Source organism: Oncorhynchus keta, chromosome 34 (assembly GCF_023373465.1).
Source record: "Oncorhynchus keta strain PuntledgeMale-10-30-2019 chromosome 34, Oket_V2, whole genome shotgun sequence".
Taxonomy (NCBI): domain Eukaryota; kingdom Metazoa; phylum Chordata; class Actinopteri; order Salmoniformes; family Salmonidae; genus Oncorhynchus; species Oncorhynchus keta.
Genome location: NC_068454.1, coordinates 63,263,021 through 63,282,479, shown reverse-complemented (window position 1 = coordinate 63,282,479; position 19,459 = coordinate 63,263,021). Strand labels below are relative to the sequence as shown.

Below are 19,459 nucleotides of genomic sequence, written 5' to 3'. Positions count from 1 at the left end.
TCTCCCTCTCCCCTCCTGCAGGACCTGAGCCCTAGGGACTATAACTGCAGTTACACTGCATTACAATACAGTTATTATGCAATTCCTGCGTCCAAAATACCACAGTCGACTGCAGTTACTGCACGTTTCAAAACTGTCATCTTTTTTTGTAAGGGTGTCCCTGTCCCCAGTCCACCTGGTCTTGCTGCTTATCCAGTTTCTGCTGTATTGCCTGTGGCTATGGAACCCTGACCTTTAATTGATTTATTTATGATTATTTTTCATGTATTTTTTATTGCAGAAAAAACAGTATACATACAAGAAGTATACAAACAGACAATGATAACATATGCTAGGGCGTACAACAAATTACCGATTATACAAAGACCTTAAAAGATGCACACATTGATTGATTTAACAGCTTTCTTATTAGAAGAATGTTGAATGGTCTTAATGTACTGCTGGAATTCCTTATAGAAAACACGGAAGAGTGTTTTTTTATTTGTGAATTTACATTTATGAATATTAAATTTTGCCATTAGCACAATTAGATTTATGAGGTAAAATTGTTTAAAAAAAATCATTTTTATAGTTAAGGAAACCGAGCAGCACATTCTCACATAAAAACGAAAGTCATGAAGAATATTAACAATTATAAAACTATGAATACCTTTCCATAATTTCTTTACAAGTAGACAATGCAAAAATAAATGCAAAACTGTTTCTGGATGCTCAACACAAAAAGCACAGTTAATGTTAATGTATTTTTTTGAGTTTCTTCAGGTAATGATTCGCATTCTGAAAGAGACCTCTTTGACCTTGTAACCAGACCTCACCCTCTTCACCTTCCCTCGCTTAATCCAGTTGTAAGCAGGTAATTGTGTGGTAATAATGAGTCTTTTTTCCAACTGAAATTATTGACAAATGTATTCCAGTAAATTGTGACATAAGGAATGGATACAATATCCATTTAAAATAAAGCACGTATAGATCTGTTGTTCTGAGGGAGCAAGGAGAAAAAAATGTTTTCCTACTGGAGAGTCAACTGTATTAAGCGAGGGTAGGTCAAGAGGGTGAGGTCTGGTTACACCTCTAAACAACATGAGAGTTCCAGATGGAATTAGCATCAAAGACTATGGCGACCTCTCTAGATGTAACATGGATATTGTTACGAGATAAAAATGCATCATAATTTAGTAACATACTTTCTGCATTAAATTAACGGCCACGCCAAGAATACTTGTCTATGAAAAGCAGATCACCCATATGGACCCTCTTTATCGCGAGATTAAATAACTTTACGTTATTTACTAATATGCGCATGCGCCCCCCTTGGTGAGTGACGCGGTTGAGAAGCGAAACAGCAGCGGACAGGACAAGAAACAATGGCGACAGCGGTAACTGCAGCGGGTGGAACGGGTTCAGGGGGACCTGCAGCCGGCCCTGTGGGCGTTGGTACTACGGTGGGCCGTAAGAAAGATGGAGGTCCTTCGTCGAAATACTGGGAGAGCGCAGAAACGGTCTCTCAGATCGATTCGGTGCGCCAATGGATCGGGAAACACTACAAAAAGGTTAGCGAGCGGTGGTTTTAACCTCCATTGATTTCCAACGTTAAGGCACGCGTCTCTAACACAATGGAAGTGCTATCTAGATATCTCTTTCAATATATCGCTCGTATTAAGTACTTGTGGCAAACTAGATATTACTAGATAGCTAGCTTCATGCATCTAAAGATATCCATCACAACATTACCCAACAACATGAACATTACACGTCAAGCGATTGTTAGGCTAGCTAACATTAGCTGCTAACTGAATAGCTATCGTACCGGCCGTTTGATTTGTTGCACCGCCGACACTAGCTGAAGAGTTGTATGTTTGTGTAACCTACCAATCTAGGATAGCAAGGTAGCTAACATAATTACTCCTGTTTTCATCTGACTATCTGAGCATAGCTGGCTATCTAACGCAACGAAAACTATTTTAAGTAGGTAAGATAACTAGTTAGTTAACATGTCTTGAAACGGTATCGTTGATGTAAACATTGTTGCGGTGAACAGGTGTTGTGCCGAAAATTTCCTTAATTTTGTGGCTAGAGTTAAATACTTTCTGTGGCACACATCAGAGTCAAATAATTTCTATATAACACACTTCGTAAGGATAGGCAACCGAAATGCCTAATGTGTGGTATGTATGTATGTAGTATGTATGTTATATTAAACAAAGAGGGAGTAAAATGTTGGCAAGCAATACACATTTCAGAGCAACGACGGCTGAATTATTATCCTTACACTTTCAAAAATACTAGTATATGTAAGACATGTGAGGGGTGACGAATTTTGGCAACGAGATTTATTTATAGACTAATACAAATCAGTAGCGGATGTAGGTACGGGCGGCATGGGGCGTCCCCGGGGGCGGTCGGCCGCTGAAGGGGGGGTTCGCTCAGGGCGCCATACAAGTTAGACCCACTTAATACACTTGAAGCAAAACCGAAAACTGCAGACAAAAATGCTTCATGCTACTAAGATGAGTGAAGTGCAGAAATCTCAACTAGCAACCAAGTCGCCCGCAATGAAAGCGAAGGGGGGAGAATTCTGTCTGGGGAGATTTTCGGCACAACGCTGGCAAGGCACGGGACTTGATGTAATTAACAACATTAGTTAGCTACAGTAACGTTTGGTAACATTGTGATTGACCAGAGAATAGCAGACAGGTCGATTGGTCCATTGATGACTTATATTTATGTCTAAGTAATTAGCTGAATCGTCTTGATGGGAAACCTCGACTACCTCGTACTGAACTACTTTGCGCTGGAGACAAAGTGTTCCACACACAACCAAGCAATGGCTGCCTTTGCTGACTGCAGCAAAACATCTCAGCATGGATGTGGATTTCCCAAAACAACTGTTGAAAAGAAATAGCTAGCTACTGTAAACTATTTTCTACTGTATTTATGTTCTTGTTACTTTGCTTCATATACTTTGCCACTCTTTTCAGTGACCAGGGAAGGGGCCTCACTGAAAGAAAAAGTGATGTCATATCACCCCACATTTACCTAAAGGCTGCTGTTATAGTATGAGCTATCTACTCATGAGATCTTATGTGTGCCTGCATTGGCCATGTGTTTGTCTGACCAATGTAGCCTAACACTTCTGTGGTCTCAGATTATTCAATCCTTCCTTTGTCACACATGAGTGTGCCGCCCTGACTAACACAGTGGCTTTGTGGTGTCTCAGTATGTCCAGGCAGACTCTCCTTCCAATAAGTCCCTGGCAGGGCTGGTGGTGCAGCTGCTTCAGTTCCAGGAAGATGCTTTTGGACGGAGGGTGAACAACCCTGCCCTCACCAAGTTACCTGTGAGTATCTCCTCCACACACATCTTTACACCTGACCAGGTCGGACAGGGACGGGACCTACACACTCAGTGATATTTTTGGGGCAAGGGAAGAGTGGGCTGTAGAGTGTTTTAGGGCTTCCCAATCACTTCTGCACATTTTGTGTCACAGTAGTTTTCCATGTCTTTATCTATCTGAGCTAGCTTGCGTGAATGTCCCTTGCCTTTTCTTCTGTATTGCCTCATCAGACCAAGACCTTCCTGGACTTCAAGGCAGGGGGTGCTCTGTGTCATATCCTGGGCTCCACCTACAAGTTCAAGAGCGAGCAGGGCTGGTGAGTAGGGTCTTGATTTGAATACTTTTTTAAAAAATGCATCATTCCCACCTTGGACTAATCACGGAATCACCGTAGAAGGTAGTGGTTGCTCCAATAGAGGGAGGGGGAAAAAAGATGCCCTGTGGAGTTGAGACTGTAACTAACAACATGTTCTATCCCTCCTATCTGTGCAGGCGTAGGTTTGACCTGCAGAACCCCTCCAGGATGGACAGGAATGTGGAGATGTTCTTGAATGTAGAGAAGACCCTGGTTCAGAATAACTGCCTGACTCGACCAACCGTGTTCCTGGTGCCTGACATGGAGCAGAAGCAGGCCAATAAGCTGAAGGACATCATCAAAAGACACCAGGTAAGACACGCCCACCCAAATCCTACCAACCAATGGTAGGATTGTTTCACCACTCACCAGGAATTCAAATGGCATCATAAAGCTCTCTCCTTCCTTTCCTTTAGGGCTCTATCACCGAGGACAAGTCTAAGGCCACCCATCATATCTACCCCTCTCTAACCCAGCAGGAGGATGGTAAGTGATGTGCTCTACTGAGAAAGGAAATAAAGCTCCCCCTTGCAATGTATATATCATGTTACTTGGTCCCATGTGGCTCAGTTGGTAGAGCGTCTTCTAAATTGATGAAATGTTCAAAAATGATATATTTTTATATACATATGCCTTAAGTTCTGGTGTAGTCTGGATTGTGCTGTATTCTTTGAATCTAATTCCTTATGGTCACCTTACAGAGGCTTACTCTACTCTCATATCACATTTCAAAGAAAGTGAAATGTGTGTATACAGTAATATACTATTATTAATACAGTAGTCTGTATGCATTACTCGAGTATGTGTGTGTGTATACGCTGATAAAAAAAAGTGTGTTTGTCTTGCAGAGGAGTGGCTGCGTCCGGTCATGCGTAAGGACAAGCAGATGCTGGTGCACTGGGGCATGTACCCAGACAGGTGAGAGCCTGGCACTGTTAGACTACAGCTTTGCTGGTCCACTCTGCCCTCTTACATGTCCACCCACTGTGACCTGTTACTGACCTTTAACCCCTCTTCTCTGTGTGGTCAGTTATGACACCTGGGTGTCCACCAGTGACGTGGAGGGGGATGTGGAGGACCCACCCACCTCTGAGAAGCCCTGGAAGGTGAGAATGGAGCATCCAGTCATGTTAATGTTTTATATAGGTCAAATCAACCTCCGCCACCAGCCTGACAAGTACTAGCAGACAACACCACCCTTGAGTAGTGGATTAGTTTCGACTGCTCTCTCCCTCTCCTCCTCTCCCAGGTGCATGCCAAGTGGGTCCTGGACACCGATGCCTTCAACGAGTGGATGAATGAGGAAGACTATGAGGTGGACGAGAACAAGAAGACTGTGAGCTTCCGCCAGAGGATCTTCCCAAAGGAGGAGGAGGTAGGCCAAACTCTGGGGTGTGTGTTATGGATTCTTAGGAAGTGTGTGTTTAAGTGAGTCGCTGCACTCTGTGGATTGTTGTCTTGTTTGTCTGTGTCGTGTCACCCGTCCTTTCAAACTCTTCCTTCCTCTCCTCACCACCACATCCTCCCTCTTCTCCTCCTCCCCCGCTCCCCTCTGTGTGAGACTGTTCCATCCTCTCATTCTGTCTCTCTCTCATCTGGCCATCCCTCGTGGTTCTGATCAGTCTTCCCGTACACCCGATCGCAAGGAGCGCAAGGCCAACGCCGCCGGGAAGAAGAGGCGGCGCTCGCCATCTCCCCCGACCACCCCAGCCGAGTCCCGCAAGAAGGGTGGCAAGAAGGGGTGAGTCCCCCTATAGCCACAGATCTATGACTAGCTTAACCTTCCCAAATCCTAACCTTAGTCATTAGGGAGAAAATGACTAAACTCACCATGGATCAGTGTCTTGGGAAAACTCCACCGACCCTTGACCTATTCTCCTGTCCCCAGGAACCCTGGGTCTCACTGGAAGCGTCGTGGCCACCGTGGCGAGGACGAGGAGGAGGAAGAGGACCTGACCAAGGACATGGAGGACCCCTCGCCTGTTCCCAGCATGGAGGAGGTCACTTTGCCCAAGAACGGTCAGTTGATTGTCCAACTTGTCCCTCTCATTGTCTCCCTCTCCCACATCTGCTCTCCTCCCTCTTGATCCTTCACTCTGTCTTCTTTCTCACCCCTGCCTCTCCTCCTCCTCGTGGTCCCCTCCTCTCTTCTCCTTCATTGGCTCAGTCACTCAGTCTCCCATTCTCTCTCTCATGGTCCTGTTTCTTTCTCTCATTGCATCAATCTTATGCTTGTCACCATGGTGACTTGCAGTTTATTCATCTCTAGTAACTGCAGTTTTTTCCTCTGAATGAGTTATTTTCTAACTGTGCGCTCTGTCCTTGCCAAGATGGCATGGAATTGCCTGGGGGGACTTTCTTCAGTGGTGCATTGAATGGAGTGCTATTCCAGCTGAATGTGCTCTAAGCCAAACGCACTTAACTAAAAATGGCCTTTTTGACCCAGTCCCATCTGCAATGTCCCACTTCTGCAACCCCCTCCCCCCTCTGTATCTATTTCCGTGGTTGCTTTTGAAGAGAGAGCTTACAAGAGAAAAGAGAGCCAATAGCCTCTGTCAGTGCATTTCACCCCTACTATACTCTGGCTATTCTTCAGCCTTTTTTCCCCTTCCCTGTCCTCAGTGAACTCTAAGAAAGACAGCGAGAACACCCCAGTGAAGGGAGGGGCAGTGGCAGATTTGGGTGAGTGTGTATGTGTAGAACTATTTCAGTGTTTTTAAGTATCTGCCTGTCCCAGTACTAAACAGTCAATCACCGAGATGTATTGTGTCAAGCAATGGATAGAGTGACGTCCTAATGCCCTCTCGGTCTTCTAGATGATCTGGAGGATGACTCTGTGGTCTCTGGAGGCAAGGTAACACCAGCTTTTCCTGAAAAACCTTTAATGATTGCCTCTCAATGCTGTCTCTTCTCCATCTTCATCGTAAACCTTTCCCTATTCACCCAAAACTATAGTCGTCATTGATAGATCCACGGTCAGATTATCCCCCACTTCTTAGCAAATCCAGAAGGGAGATGGAAAAATATCTCACCTGGTTTCTGTTTTAGAGGCAATGTCTACCCATTTGTAGATTTGGGCCCGGTTTCCCGATAGCGATGGAACTTAGGCCTACGGCTGTTTTTTAACAATGCATATTTCCTACAACTGCCGAAGACGTTACATGCATTTCCAAAAACACCACGCTGAGAGAACGGTCATGAAGTGCATCGTTGGAACATGTGTCCATACTGATAAGATCGAAAGAGAGTGCTGGTCTCAATCAGCTTTCTCCATACAAATCTTTTCTTAAAATTATAATTATTTCACAATACTGATGACTGATCAGCTCCTATTACCACCTATGGCCTATTACCACCTACAATAGGCTACACATCATGAAATATATTGAGACAAATTAGACAGTAGCCTACAATTAGCAAAATAGAACTCCGTTGTATCCATCGCAAAGATATTGCCAACTTTTTTGTATTTGTAGTCAACTTTGTTCTGATGTTATCAGCGGTCACAGACTGATAAACCATGTGGTTCTATGTTTAGTGGAGGTCTACTGTGTATCAAGTGACGCGGGAGGGCAAAAAAGCAGCTAACAATGCACTTAGCTGTTCTACGAGTGGTTTGAGGCATGCGTTAGATTACGAGCATTTTCCAGTGCAGCGTTAACTCATTCAGATCCAGTTTTTCTTCATTTGGGATGGGATTATTCCTGATTTAATCTGGAACTCCTGCTTTTCTAATATTGTATCCTCCGTTCATATATAATAGAAACTGACCAAGCAAGCACGAGCCAAAATTCTGCTCTCCTTTCTTGCCTATGTTGGTCTGATCCAATCCGTGTGACTGTCTCCCCCTGCAGGAGGAGGAGGAGCAGGGCAAGGCCGAGGTCAACCGCCTCATCGACTCCAGCGAGGACAATGTGACCGAGCAGACCCACCACATCATCATCCCCAGCTACGCCGCCTGGTTCGACTACAACTGGTGAGAATGGCCCCACTGTTCTTAGTGTGTGGGGAGTGTAGCATGGGGGTGTTGGGCTGTATTTTATGTTTGTGTTTTGAGTTTACCCCCCCCCGCCCCCTCTTTCAGTATCCACGAGATTGAGAGGCGTGCACTGCCAGAGTTTTTCAACGGCAAGAACAAGTCCAAGTCCCCAGAAATGTGAGTCACTGGAGAACACTGCCCAACACATCAACTCACTCAACCCATTAAAGAACTGCAGACGCACGCTTTCACTAAGAATCTTTCATCGTACAAATACACATCATTGCTGTCTAACACATGACGTCCGTATTTGTTCAGACCCTTCTGTGTTTTTTTGTAAAATGTGTTTGTCCCCGTCAGATACCTGGCCTACCGTAACTTCATGATCGACACTTACCGGCTCAACCCCCAGGAGTACCTGACCTCCACCTCCTGCCGCAGGAACCTGACGGGAGACGTGTGTGCCGTCATGAGGTGAAGGGTCAAGGGGTTAACGTGAAATGGATTCCCTAGGGCAAAAGTTAGGACATTGTTCGTCAGGGTGCACCGTATGCAAGACACTTTGTAATATGTGTTGTTTTTTTATAGGACACGTTTAGGTTGTCCCTTACTGTTCCAGTTTTTTTTTTTTCTCTCTACTAGGGTCCATGCGTTCCTGGAGCAGTGGGGGCTGGTGAACTACCAGGTGGATGCTGAGAGCCGCCCCCTCCCCATGGGCCCCCCGCCCACCCCCCACTTCAACGTGCTGGCTGACACCCCCTCTGGCCTGACGCCGATGCACCACCGCCCCCCACAGGTTAGATAAACAACTACATGGAGCTATGGTCATATTTCTTTCATCTATCCAGTTCTTTCAGGTAGTTGGATACTGAGGGAGTAGGGGCTAGGGGAAGGGTCTTTAAACTCAAGCAAGTTAGTGCCGATAGCGAGTTATATCCAAATACACATACAGGCGTTGTGTGTCTGTAACCGTTGAGTTTGATTATTTAATGGGTCATAAATGTTGTGAAAGTATTCACTGCATCCTCTGACTACAGTGTGATTCCTTTCAACCTCCTCCCCTGTCTCTCCATCCATGCTTCTAGATCCCCTCTGGCCAGCAGATGCTCAACTTCCCAGAGAAGGGCAAAGACAAGCCCTCTGACATGCAGAACTTTGGCCTGCGTAATGACCTCTACTCCAAGAAGAACCCCAAGATTAAAGGAACCAGTGGCGGCCGGGAGTGGACCGAGCAGGAGACTCTGCTCCTACTGGAGGTACGTCAGTCACAACAGACATAATCTAAAACCTACCAGCCTATCAGAACCCTTCTCATTCCTCTATCGCCTCCCTACCAGGCTCTGGAGATGTACAAGGACGACTGGAACAAGGTGTCGGAGCACGTGGGCTCGCGCACCCAGGACGAGTGTATCCTGCACTTCCTGCGTCTGCCCATCGAGGACCCCTACCTGGAGAATTCTGAGTCGTCCCTGGGCCCCCTGGCCTACCAGCCCGTACCCTTCAGCCAGTCAGGAAACCCTGTCATGAGCACCGTGGCCTTCCTGGCCTCCGTGGTGGACCCCCGTGTGGCCTCCGCTGCCGCCAAGGCAGCCCTGGGTACGTGTTGTGGGGACTGGGTACGTGTTGTGGGGACTGGGTACGTGTTGTGGGGACTGAGTACGTGTTGTGGGGACTGGGTACGTGTTGTGGGGACTGGGTACGTGTTGTGGGGACTGGGTACGTGTTGTGGGGACTGGGTACGTGTTGTGGGGACTGGGTACGTGTTGTGGGGACTGGGTACGTGTTGTGGGGACTGGGTACGTGGGTCATTTGCAAGGGTGTTTTATCACAATGTGTTTATTCACAAAATAAAATGTTTTTAATTTGTATGTAATATCACTTTGCATGTAGTGTGTCGTAATGACACGGTTGTGTGTGTAATATTGCTGTGTGTTTGAACATATCTGTGTGTGTGTAGCTAACTACAGTGTCTCCCTCTCTCTCCAGAGGAGTTTAGCCGTGTGCGTGAGGAGGTGCCAGCAGAGCTGGTGGAGGCCCATGTGAAGAAGGTGCAGGAGGCGGCCCGCAGCACGGGCAAGGTAGACCCCGCCTATGGCCTGGAGAGCAGTGGCATCGCAGGAACCGCCCCCGAGGAGCCCGAGAAGACCGGTAACACACACACTCGGAGCAAAACGCATGCATTCAGATACACAGTCGCACATTTGCAAAGATGGATAAAAAATACTCTTGTGCGTACACAAACATAAAAACGATCACACGGTATACAACATTGATCGGGAGGGGGGGAAACAATAGTTACATATTGGGATATCATTTTTCGTACCGTTTTGTCAATATCAGTATATTATTTTTGCGCTAGTTGGTTGTACCTGCACCAAAACTCCAGTATTTTTCCTTCAGCTCGTTCTCCATCTTTTTAAATAAGGAGCCAATTTGATATCAGCAATTTTATTTCAATGACTGATCAAGACTCTTTTTCATGGCTCTCTTGTCTCTGCAGAAGACCTCTGGTGAGCAATTTGTTTGGAACAGCGAATCTCAGTCACAGTATCGAATAGCAATGCCTATAGAATCGTGTAAACACACAGGCCTTCATATAAACACACAAAAGCATTCTCTCATCACATACATCCAACATACTCATGCATGCAATACTCACACAAAATACCCACCCATATACATCCCCCCACATTTAGACGGAGTACTGAGTGTTACCAGTGGAGGGCAGCAAATGGCCAAGACACAGACAGACCACAGCTAACAGGTTAGGACGAGGCTGCTCGTAGCCAGCTGTTCGCAGGTCACCTAGACCTTATACCTACCTCCTGTGCGTGCGTGTGTGTGCTCGCGTGGGTAAAGCCAGATGTTTATTCTCACCAATACATTTTGAGGTGCCTGCCAGTTGAAATCAGGATGGCCAGTGGGGGGCGACGTAGATGTTTCAGGTTTCTTCAGAGTGTGTAATGTCTATGTGTCCGGCTGTCGTGGTAACCAGTGGATTAGAACAGCAGATGGGGCGTGGGGGAAGGGGTTGAAACTGGGTCAACACACTATGCCACGGCCTCAATGCCTGGTACACACACACACAGCAATCGCTCAATCAGCAATTACACATGAATAAATGCATGTTACACATACACGCATCAAGAACCAATAAATGGCCTAATTGTATTCAATACCCTCCCCACAGCAGTCTACCATCTCTCATACGGGTCAATACTCGCATAGTAAAAAACGCGTCCAAATGCACATGCGGACATGTTTTTTTCCCCAAAGACACACATTCATGCACTCTCACTCGGCATCGACTCGCTCACTTTCTCCCACATTTGCACATGCGCACGCACACACACATACTGTCATTCCTAACCACAGTAATGTCTGAATCATGGTGATGTTCAACTTAGGATGCGTCATCTGTTTGATCATTTTCTCTGAGAGATGTCTTGTTCTTTGTCTAGCCCTCTTCTCAAAGCCCCTCTCTCTCCCTGTCTGTCACTGTAGAGCCAGCAGAAACAGAGAAGATGGACACAGACTCCGACTCCCAGCAGCCTGACAAGGTGAGACGGCCCAGGGGTGAGGTCTTTAGTTTAGTTTATTAATTCAACCATTTAAAAAAAAAACAGCACACATAAAACTTGAAAAAGCCATACATGCACATGAGTTACATCGTGGAGGATAACACACAAAGTCTGGGAGTTATTTCCATTGTTAAATCGTGGAGGATAACACACAAAGTCTGGGAGTTATTTCCATTGTTAAATCGTGGAGGATAACACACAAAGTCTGGGACTTATTTCCATTGTTAAATCGTGGAGGATAACACACAAAGTCTGGGAGTTAGTTCCATTGTTAAATCGTGGAGGATACCACACAAAGTCTGGGACTTATTTCCATTGTTAAATCGTGGAGGATAACACACAAAGTCTGGGACTTATTTCCATTGTTAAATCGTGGAGGATAACACACAAAGTCTGGGACTTATTTCCATTGTTAAATCGTGGAGGATAACACACAAAGTCTGGGACTTATTTCCATTGTGATCCTCTTGAAACAAGATGGCATGGCAAGATCGAACACGGTTGAACACAGTATGACAGCGAGATAATGTAACAAAGAAGAACAACATCTCATTGCAGTTATGTCGTAGGGGACATTCGTATGTGCACAGAAGACATCAAACCGTTTTTAACTTTATTTTTAAAGCTGGCAGTCGTACAGTCTGCCCCTCTATTTACTACTCTCAGTCTTTCGCTTACTCTATTCTCTCCATCCGTCCTATTTCCCTGTGTTTAGGATGGCCACGGGGCAAATGTAACGCCACAGATAACGTTAGCCATGCGTGGTTGACCACTGTAGAGGTTGACATCTTCATTAACCTTCACTAGCCATCACCGATCCACGCCGGTTCTTGTCCCGATGGCTTTACTGCAGGCTTTTTGAAATGCAGGGCATTAGCTTTGACCCTTGTTGGGTTTTGTATATTTTCTCCTTCGCTCTCAAGGACCTGTCTAGCTATAATCTTCAGTTAGGTGTTTCTCAGTTCTGACCTGCATATACAGTGTATTCAGAACGCTTGACCTTTTCCCCATTTTTTTGTTACGTTACAGCCTTATAATTGATTAAATTGTCCCCCTCTCTTATCCACACACACCCATAATGACAAAGCAAAAACAAGTTTTTAGAATTTTTCCAAATATATGATAAATTGGCACATTTACGTAAGTATTCAGACCCTTTACTCAATACTTTAAAGCACCTTTGACAGTGATTAAAGCCTTCAGTCTTCTTGGGTATGTCGCTACAAGCTTGGTACACCTGTATTTGGGGAGTTCCTGCAGATCCTCTCAAGCGCTGTCAGGTTGGATGGGGAGCTTCGCTGCACAGCTATTTTCAGGTCTCTCCAGAGATGTTTGATCGGGTTCAAGTCTGGGCTCTGGCTGGGCCACTCAAGTATGTTCAGAGACTTGTGCCGAAGCCACTCCTGTATTGTCTTGGCGGTGTGCTTAGGGTCATTGTCCTGTTGGAAGGTGATTCTTCACCCCAGTCTGAGCTCCTGAGCACTCTAGAGCAGGATTTCACCAAGGATCTCTCTGTACCCTGCACCGTTCATCTTTGCCTCGATCCTGACTAGTCTCCCTCACCCTGCCGCTGAAAACCATCCCCACAGCATGACGCTACCACCACCATGCTTCACCGTAGGGATGATTCCAGGTTTCCCCCAGACGTGATGCTTGGCATTCAGGCCGAAGAGTTCAATCTTGGTTTCATCAGACCAGAGAATCTTGTTTCTCATGGTCTGAGAGTCTTTAGTTGCTCCAAGCGGGCTGATTTGTTGGAGTGCTGCCGAAATGATTGTCCTTCTGGAATGCTAGAGCTCTGTCAGTGACCATCTGGTTCTTGGTCACCTCCCTGACCAAGGCCCTTCTCCCCCGATTGCTCAGTTGGCCAGGCGTCCAGCTCTAGGAAGAGACTTGGTGGTTCCAAACTTCTTCCATTTAAGAATGATGGAGGCCACTGTGTCCTTGGGGACCTTCAATGCTGCAGCAATTTCTTTGGTACCCTTCCCCAGATCTGTGCCTTCACAAATCCTGTCTCGGAGCTCTACGGACAATTCCTTCGACCTCATGGCTTGGTTTTTGCTCTGACAAGCACTGTCAACTGTGGGACCTTTTATATAGACAGGTGTGTGCCATCTTGTTAAATCAATTTAATTTACTGCAGGTGGACTCCCAAGTTGTAGGAACATCTGAAGGATGGTCAATGGAAACAGGATGCACCGGAGCTCAATTTCGAGTCTCATAGCAAACGGTCTGAATACTTGTGTAAATAAGCTATTTTTGTGTTATATTTTTTTATAAATTTGCTAACATTTCTATAAACCTCTTTTCGCTTCGTCATAATGGGGTGTAGATTGCTGAGGATTTTTGTAACATATCACAATGTGCAGAAAGTGAAGGGGTCTCAATACTTTCCGAAGGCTCTGTAAATATAATCAGCTGTAACGCCACAGTCTTACCTGTCTTTGTTGTCTCAGGCTGAGTCTAAGGACGAGGCAGAGAAGCCCAGTGAGTCTGCTGAGAAGCTGGCTGAGGGAGAGAAGGTGAAGAGCGAGATGGCCGAGCCGTCGGAGCGGGAGGAGGGGGAGAGCGAGGGAGGAGAGGGCAAGGCTACAGCAGGTAGAGTAGATGGCTATTCCGCTTCGATTGAATCATCCATTTTTGGGGGGAGGGTCGTAGAAGTCCAGCATTGACTTGAATGATGTTTATGCAATGTTTTCAGACAAAGACAAGGAGGAGGCCATGGAGACCTCGGAGGAGGACAAGGAGGAGCAGGGAACGATGGAAGAGGAGGAAGAGGAAAGGAAGAAGTTAGAGCCAGACGGAGGGGAGGGTAACATTGCCACTGCTGCCGCTGCTGCCCTCGCCTCAGCTGCCACCAAGGCCAAGGTGAGCTTCTTCCAGAGGTCCACGGGTATAGCACTTTGTATATCAAACTCAAACTACACCGCTAGCTTTCGGTATGTGCTGTTTTTGGTGTTTGAAACCAGAAGAAGCAAACGGAGACAGAAATCAAAGGTGAGAGCCGACTTGTCAGTTAGGAAAAGTCAACGAAATGCTTGAAATAGACCTGAGCCTTAACAGATGCTTCAGCAGCTCCAGCTCCGTTCACTCATGCTATGCTTGCGCTGCCGGTGTAGCATCTCATTGATTGGTGTGTCAGTTTTGCCCACGGTTCAAAAGTGCTTGCGCTACTCTTACGCTACCTGGCCAGTCTAGTTTGGCGAAGCTTTATATTTCGATTTCTGTTACATCTCTTTCCTCTGTGTTTCTCCCTTTCCCTGTAGCACCTGGCGGCGGTGGAGGAGAGGAAGATCAAATCTCTGGTGGCTCTGCTGGTGGAGACTCAGATGAAGAAGCTGGAGATCAAGCTCAGACACTTTGAGGAGCTGGAAACCATCATGGACCGAGAGAAAGAGGCTGTAAGTAGTGGCGCCGAGATGGATTGTGGGAATTGTAGTTCAGTGGGAGACTGCATGCGGGTTGAAGTCGCTTGTAGTTTCAGACCCCTTTGGGATGTGAAAGGATTGGATATGCATCTTGATTGTAGTGTTGTCTAGGCTATATCCATGTCAGTTGTCATCCATCCAGGCATTTCAGAGATGTGTGTGAGGGAGAGCCAACGGCAGATGGGTAACTTGGAAGGACAACGAGCTGGTTTTGGGAGTGGGCCTATATCTACAACATGAGCAGAGGAAGTGAAAAGTGTCAATATTAAACATTTGCATTAATAATAGGTGGTAATTATGAGGGGTAGTTGCAGAGTGCACAGAGGATAGTTGAGTAAAAAGCATGCAAGCCCGTGAAGGGAAAGCACTTTGGGGGGTCAGGCATCGTTGCTTTGTCCATTTGGGTACACGTGGTTTAAGAGCAGTAAAATAAGATGGTCAACTAACTGCTGGGTAGACAGTGGAAAGTGTTTGTGTAAAACTGTAAAGCGTGGAGCTGCTGTGGACCGCAGCCCAGTTGAACAGCCTGATAAATAGTGCATGAAAAAGCCAGCCAGCCATTACATAACCCTCTGGAACAGCACCCAGGCTGCCTCTCTCCTACGATTACCACAGGCTGTGAACACTGGGTTACACACACACTCTCTCATATACACACTGTCTCTGTCTTAAACACACACACACACACTAAATAAGGGCACTCCTCACTGTCTTACTACTCCACACTTTTCCACCACTACAAATGTACTTACCAGGGCACACACACGGAATAGACTTCCTCACCTCCTTCCGTCACTTTCTCCACCTCTCTCCATCGCTGTGTTTCTGGTAATGGAATTCACCCGTTGATTCCGTGTCAGACAGAGTGTTAGTGGTTTATTGCATGCAATCAATCCCTTTATCGACATTTCCAGCCATTGCTCCCTCTCTCCTTCCTGCTTCCAGAGTGGTCCTGTTTCACTGCCCCCTCTCTTCCTCCCCACAGTCTCATTCCATCGCTTTTCCTCTCTCCCGCTGTACCGCTCTTCCCCTTTGTCATAATGTCAGCTATTCGGATCAGCTTGTCTTTATAGCTTATACTTCGTTCTTTGATTTATCAATCCATAAAATGAAGCTGTTTCTGTATCATCACCCTGGTCATATAACACTGTTGACTTGATGTATTGCTCTCTCGCTCTGTGTTCAATTAAATTAGTTTTATTGACATGATTATCTTTTCAAAGTGATACTATGAGTAATGGTCAACCTTATGTCCTTGTGGACAATGGGCTTTTGAGAATGATAATCATGATTAATAGTATAAAATTATGACACCCCCTCCAGTTGGAGTTGCAGAGGCAGCAGCTGCTGACGGAGCGCCAGGCCTTCCACATGGAGCAGTTGAAGTATGCTGAGATGAAGGCCCGCCAGCAGATGGAGCAGCAGCAGGCCAGTGCAGCGGCCCAGGGCCCCGCACCCCACCATGGCCCCCCAGGGCCAGGCATGCACCACGGACCCCCCCACCACGGACCCCCTCCCGCCATGCACTCTGGACACGGCCCCCCCGGCCCCGGGTTCCACCCCATGGGTCCCCACCACCCGCAACCGACAGGTAAGGACACACACACTGGAGCACAAAGACTCTCAGCAAAGAAGCACAGAAAGACCCCAACAGTCCTGGAACTATATCCAAGACAAGGGAATAACACCAAATATCAGCTAGGAAACATTGGCCTGTTTTCAAAAACATGTTCCAGCACACTGTTTCTGTGATAGGCAAAGAGTCTCACCAAGCCTGTCGTTCTGTTTAGGACCAATGGGAGGGCCCGGTCAGCCCATGCCAGGGCGCATGATGCCCGGTGGCCCCCCACTGGCAGCATGCCTCCCATGATGGGTCCCCGCCACCCTGGAGCCCCCAACGGCATGTGTGAGTACGCTATCTGTATCCGCCTTCCAGATCCTACTCAGCCAGAAAGTGTGTGTTGGTGTGTCCCATTCTCAAACCAGTGTGTTCTCTGTCCTCAGACCCTGGCCCCTCGCCTGTACAGCCTGATGGTATGCCCCCAGCGTCTGTGGGACCTCAAGCGGCAGCCCCAGCACGAGTTGCTGACAACTAAGATCCCTGCCCCCAAACAAACACACACACACACACACCTCTTGTAAAACCTCAGCTCATTGATGGCCTTGCTACTGGCTGGGTGTTTTCTCAACTCCAAAAACTCTTCCTGGCTTACACACACACACACACACACACACCTCCCTCTCAGGGCACAGCGTCAAGGGGTCTGTGACTCTGGCCCTCCTAGTAAGAACACTGTTTTCTCCTCAGTCAGTCTGGTGTGGGGCAGATCAGATGGGCTCCTCCCAGTCATTTAAAATAATATATTGTGTTTGTTCTCTATTTAAAAGAATATGAAGCTAATATTTGGGGAGAAAATCGGAAAACTCCCACTTTTCCCTCTTTCCTCTCACCTTTTCGAATGACACTAGTCTCTTCCTTTCCTTCAGCGCAACACCAACTCCCCCTCTCTTCCTCCCCCTTGTCTTTCTCCCTTGCGTCTTCCTCCCTCTCCCTCGCATCTTCCTCCCTCTCCCTCGCGTCCTTCCCCCCTCCCTTGCGTCTTCCCCCTCAACACAACACCAGGGGAGCTAGTTGATCATTTAGGGATGTGTGTTGTGTACTGTAATGAATGGGATCATGAGGGTTTCCTTCGACACACACGGAGGGTACCAGTAACCCTCCCCTCACACACACTCTTCTTACTGAGAATCTACCTCTCCACTTTGCTCTTCTGAAGCTTAAACACTGTAGTCCGAAGCGTGTGTTCAGTTGTTTGTTGTTGGCGTGTCAGAAGAGCAGAATGTGCGTACGGCAGAGATGGGTGTTTGATGACTGTCTGCTGAGCTGCTCTGCCCCCCTCACCCATAGCCCCCACCAGCCAGGCGTAGAACTGTACTACTCACACACTTTGCTGAACCCTGCTCTAGTACCCTGGGGGCTGTTCACACACAGGCCGAATATCCCACTGACCTTCATCCATCCTTTTAGTGAGCTAGGTATGGTGATAAAGTTGTAGTTAAAAACCATGTGCTCTTCCTCGGTGGTGGAGTGGGCTTCTAGCTGTTCTGGTGCTGATAATGTAGCTGCTACCGCTACCTAGCGCTACCTCTCTTCATCCATCTCCCTTCATTTCAACACCCCTCTACACCTTTCTGCTACCTCTGCCTCCTCCCCTTCTTTGTCTGTCTGCTACCTCTGTAGAACTGCTCTTGCTCTCTGCTAGCTACCTCTCTGCTCTACGCACCCCTCTGCTACCTCTAGTACCCCTCTCTCATTCGCTGCCCACGTGACTGCTGCGTTACTGTTACCCCCCCCTCAGGTAGAATATCACACACGCATACACACAGCATCTCTCTCACGCTCTCACACACTTCCTCATTCAAGGTCTTTCCAGTCTGTTATATCACAAATGATGAGAACCCCCTTACAGCTTGTATCTTTTTTCAGTTTTATGGTCATGTATTTTTAAGAATTAACTTTGTAGATTGAGTTATCTTTGTTCTTGGAAGTTTGTAGCATTTTTTGTTTGTTTATTCAGGTCTGTTGGTACTTGGACCTGGACAATGTCTAATAAATTGTTTTTGTATGAAGTGATGTCTGATATTTTCAGTAGTTAATTTATTCTGAACTAAATGTTGGATTTCGTGCTTACACGTTCGGTTTTTATAGATATTGTATTTCAGGGAGTGTAAAATATCTAGAGCACGACGAAATGCTCACATTATCCTGGGAAATGGTTAAGAATATTCTCTTTCCTATCTTTTTCTATAGATATTTCGGGGTAATAATTTTATGGTTGCAAAAAATAACTAAAGCCATATTTAATTTTGTCTGGTGAGGATTCTAGGACAAAGGCAAGGTGCTACAGGGGAGAGATGGTCTTTGTGTAGTTGTTTTGCTGCTTAGGATCTTATGCAGCAGCTGCAAATGCATATGAGGAAAAATTATAACGGCGTCTATTCATCCTGGTGTCATTTAAGCCCTAATCCCAGGCAGCCAGCACTGTAATCTGGCGAGGGGGGGGGCTTTCTCTGCCCATGGAGATTGGCCAGGAGGATGTTATTGAGAGGGATGAGGGACGATTATGTCTTGGATTGAGTGGGGGTTGGGAGGGGTGTTTTTATTTTTATCTGAGCAGCCGTAGAGGAGGGAAACAGTGATCACGCAGTACAGATACAGTAATGACAAAGCATCACCCTTTAGAACAGAGTTAGGCAACCCTTGTTCTGGAGGGTCACAAGCACCTCATGTTTTTGATTTAACTGACCTGGAAGACCAGGTGTGTTGAATTTAGGCAGTCACTGAACTGATCAATCAGCTCAGATGGTCAGGTGTGGTGCCTGAAACAGAACAGGGTTGCATACCCCTACTCTGTACGATCTACTTCTCTTCACATAAACAGGCTCAATGTTTTGAACAGCTCCTCTCCAGACCTGAAAGGGCGTCTACACGGAACAAAAATATAAACGCAACATGTAAAAATCTCAGAAATTTTACATTTCTCAAATGTTCTGCACAAAATTTGTTTATTTACCTGTTAGCGAGCAATTCTACTTTGCCAAGATAATCTATCCACTTGACAGGTGTGGCATATCAAGAAGCTGATTAAACAGCATGATCATTACACAGGTGCACCTTGTGCTGGGGACACACCACATTGCCACAGATGTCTCAAGTTTTGAGGGAGTGTGCAGTTAGTATAAGAGCTGGTGCCAGACAATTGAATGTTAATTTCTCTACCA

At 46.5% G+C, this 19,459-nt stretch overlaps 1 protein-coding gene across 2 annotated transcripts; it reads left to right on the top strand.

Annotated features, from left to right (window-relative positions):
• Nucleotides 1–1,319: 1,319 nt before the first annotated feature.
• LOC118367515 (SWI/SNF complex subunit SMARCC1-like) lies at nucleotides 1,320–18,307 on the top strand. Of its 2 annotated transcripts, none has more exons than XM_052494393.1 (26): nucleotides 1,320–1,550; nucleotides 3,218–3,337; nucleotides 3,565–3,650; nucleotides 3,827–4,001; nucleotides 4,106–4,175; nucleotides 4,538–4,607; nucleotides 4,720–4,795; nucleotides 4,939–5,064; nucleotides 5,336–5,430; nucleotides 5,578–5,708; nucleotides 6,312–6,371; nucleotides 6,506–6,543; nucleotides 7,544–7,665; nucleotides 7,774–7,845; nucleotides 8,029–8,142; nucleotides 8,311–8,464; nucleotides 8,754–8,924; nucleotides 9,006–9,264; nucleotides 9,655–9,816; nucleotides 11,173–11,228; nucleotides 13,706–13,847; nucleotides 13,951–14,117; nucleotides 14,516–14,650; nucleotides 16,001–16,268; nucleotides 16,468–16,583; nucleotides 16,682–18,307. In XM_052494393.1, exons 1-25 carry the CDS (start codon nucleotides 1,365–1,367, stop codon nucleotides 16,545–16,547), a joined length of 3,135 nt encoding a protein of 1,044 aa, XP_052350353.1. In that variant the 5' UTR covers nucleotides 1,320–1,364; the 3' UTR covers nucleotides 16,548–16,583; nucleotides 16,682–18,307. The 2 variants fall into 2 exon arrangements, with proteins under 2 accessions (XP_052350353.1, XP_052350352.1); XM_052494392.1 differs by having other exon boundaries at nucleotides 1,321–1,550; nucleotides 5,312–5,430.
• Nucleotides 18,308–19,459: the final 1,152 nt, after the last annotated feature.

Bases quoted from the DNA above. Each gene is read 5' to 3' on its own strand.
- LOC118367515 (XM_052494392.1), top strand. From the start codon at position 1,365: ATGGCGACAGCGGTAACTGCAGCGGGTGGAACGGGTTCAGGGGGACCT. The intron at 4,176-4,537 runs GTAAGTGATGTG...TTTGTCTTGCAG, and splicing joins TCTAACCCAGCAGGAGGATG to AGGAGTGGCTGCGTCCGGTC. The intron at 16,269-16,467 runs GTAAGGACACAC...CGTTCTGTTTAG, and splicing joins CCACCACCCGCAACCGACAG to GACCAATGGGAGGGCCCGGT.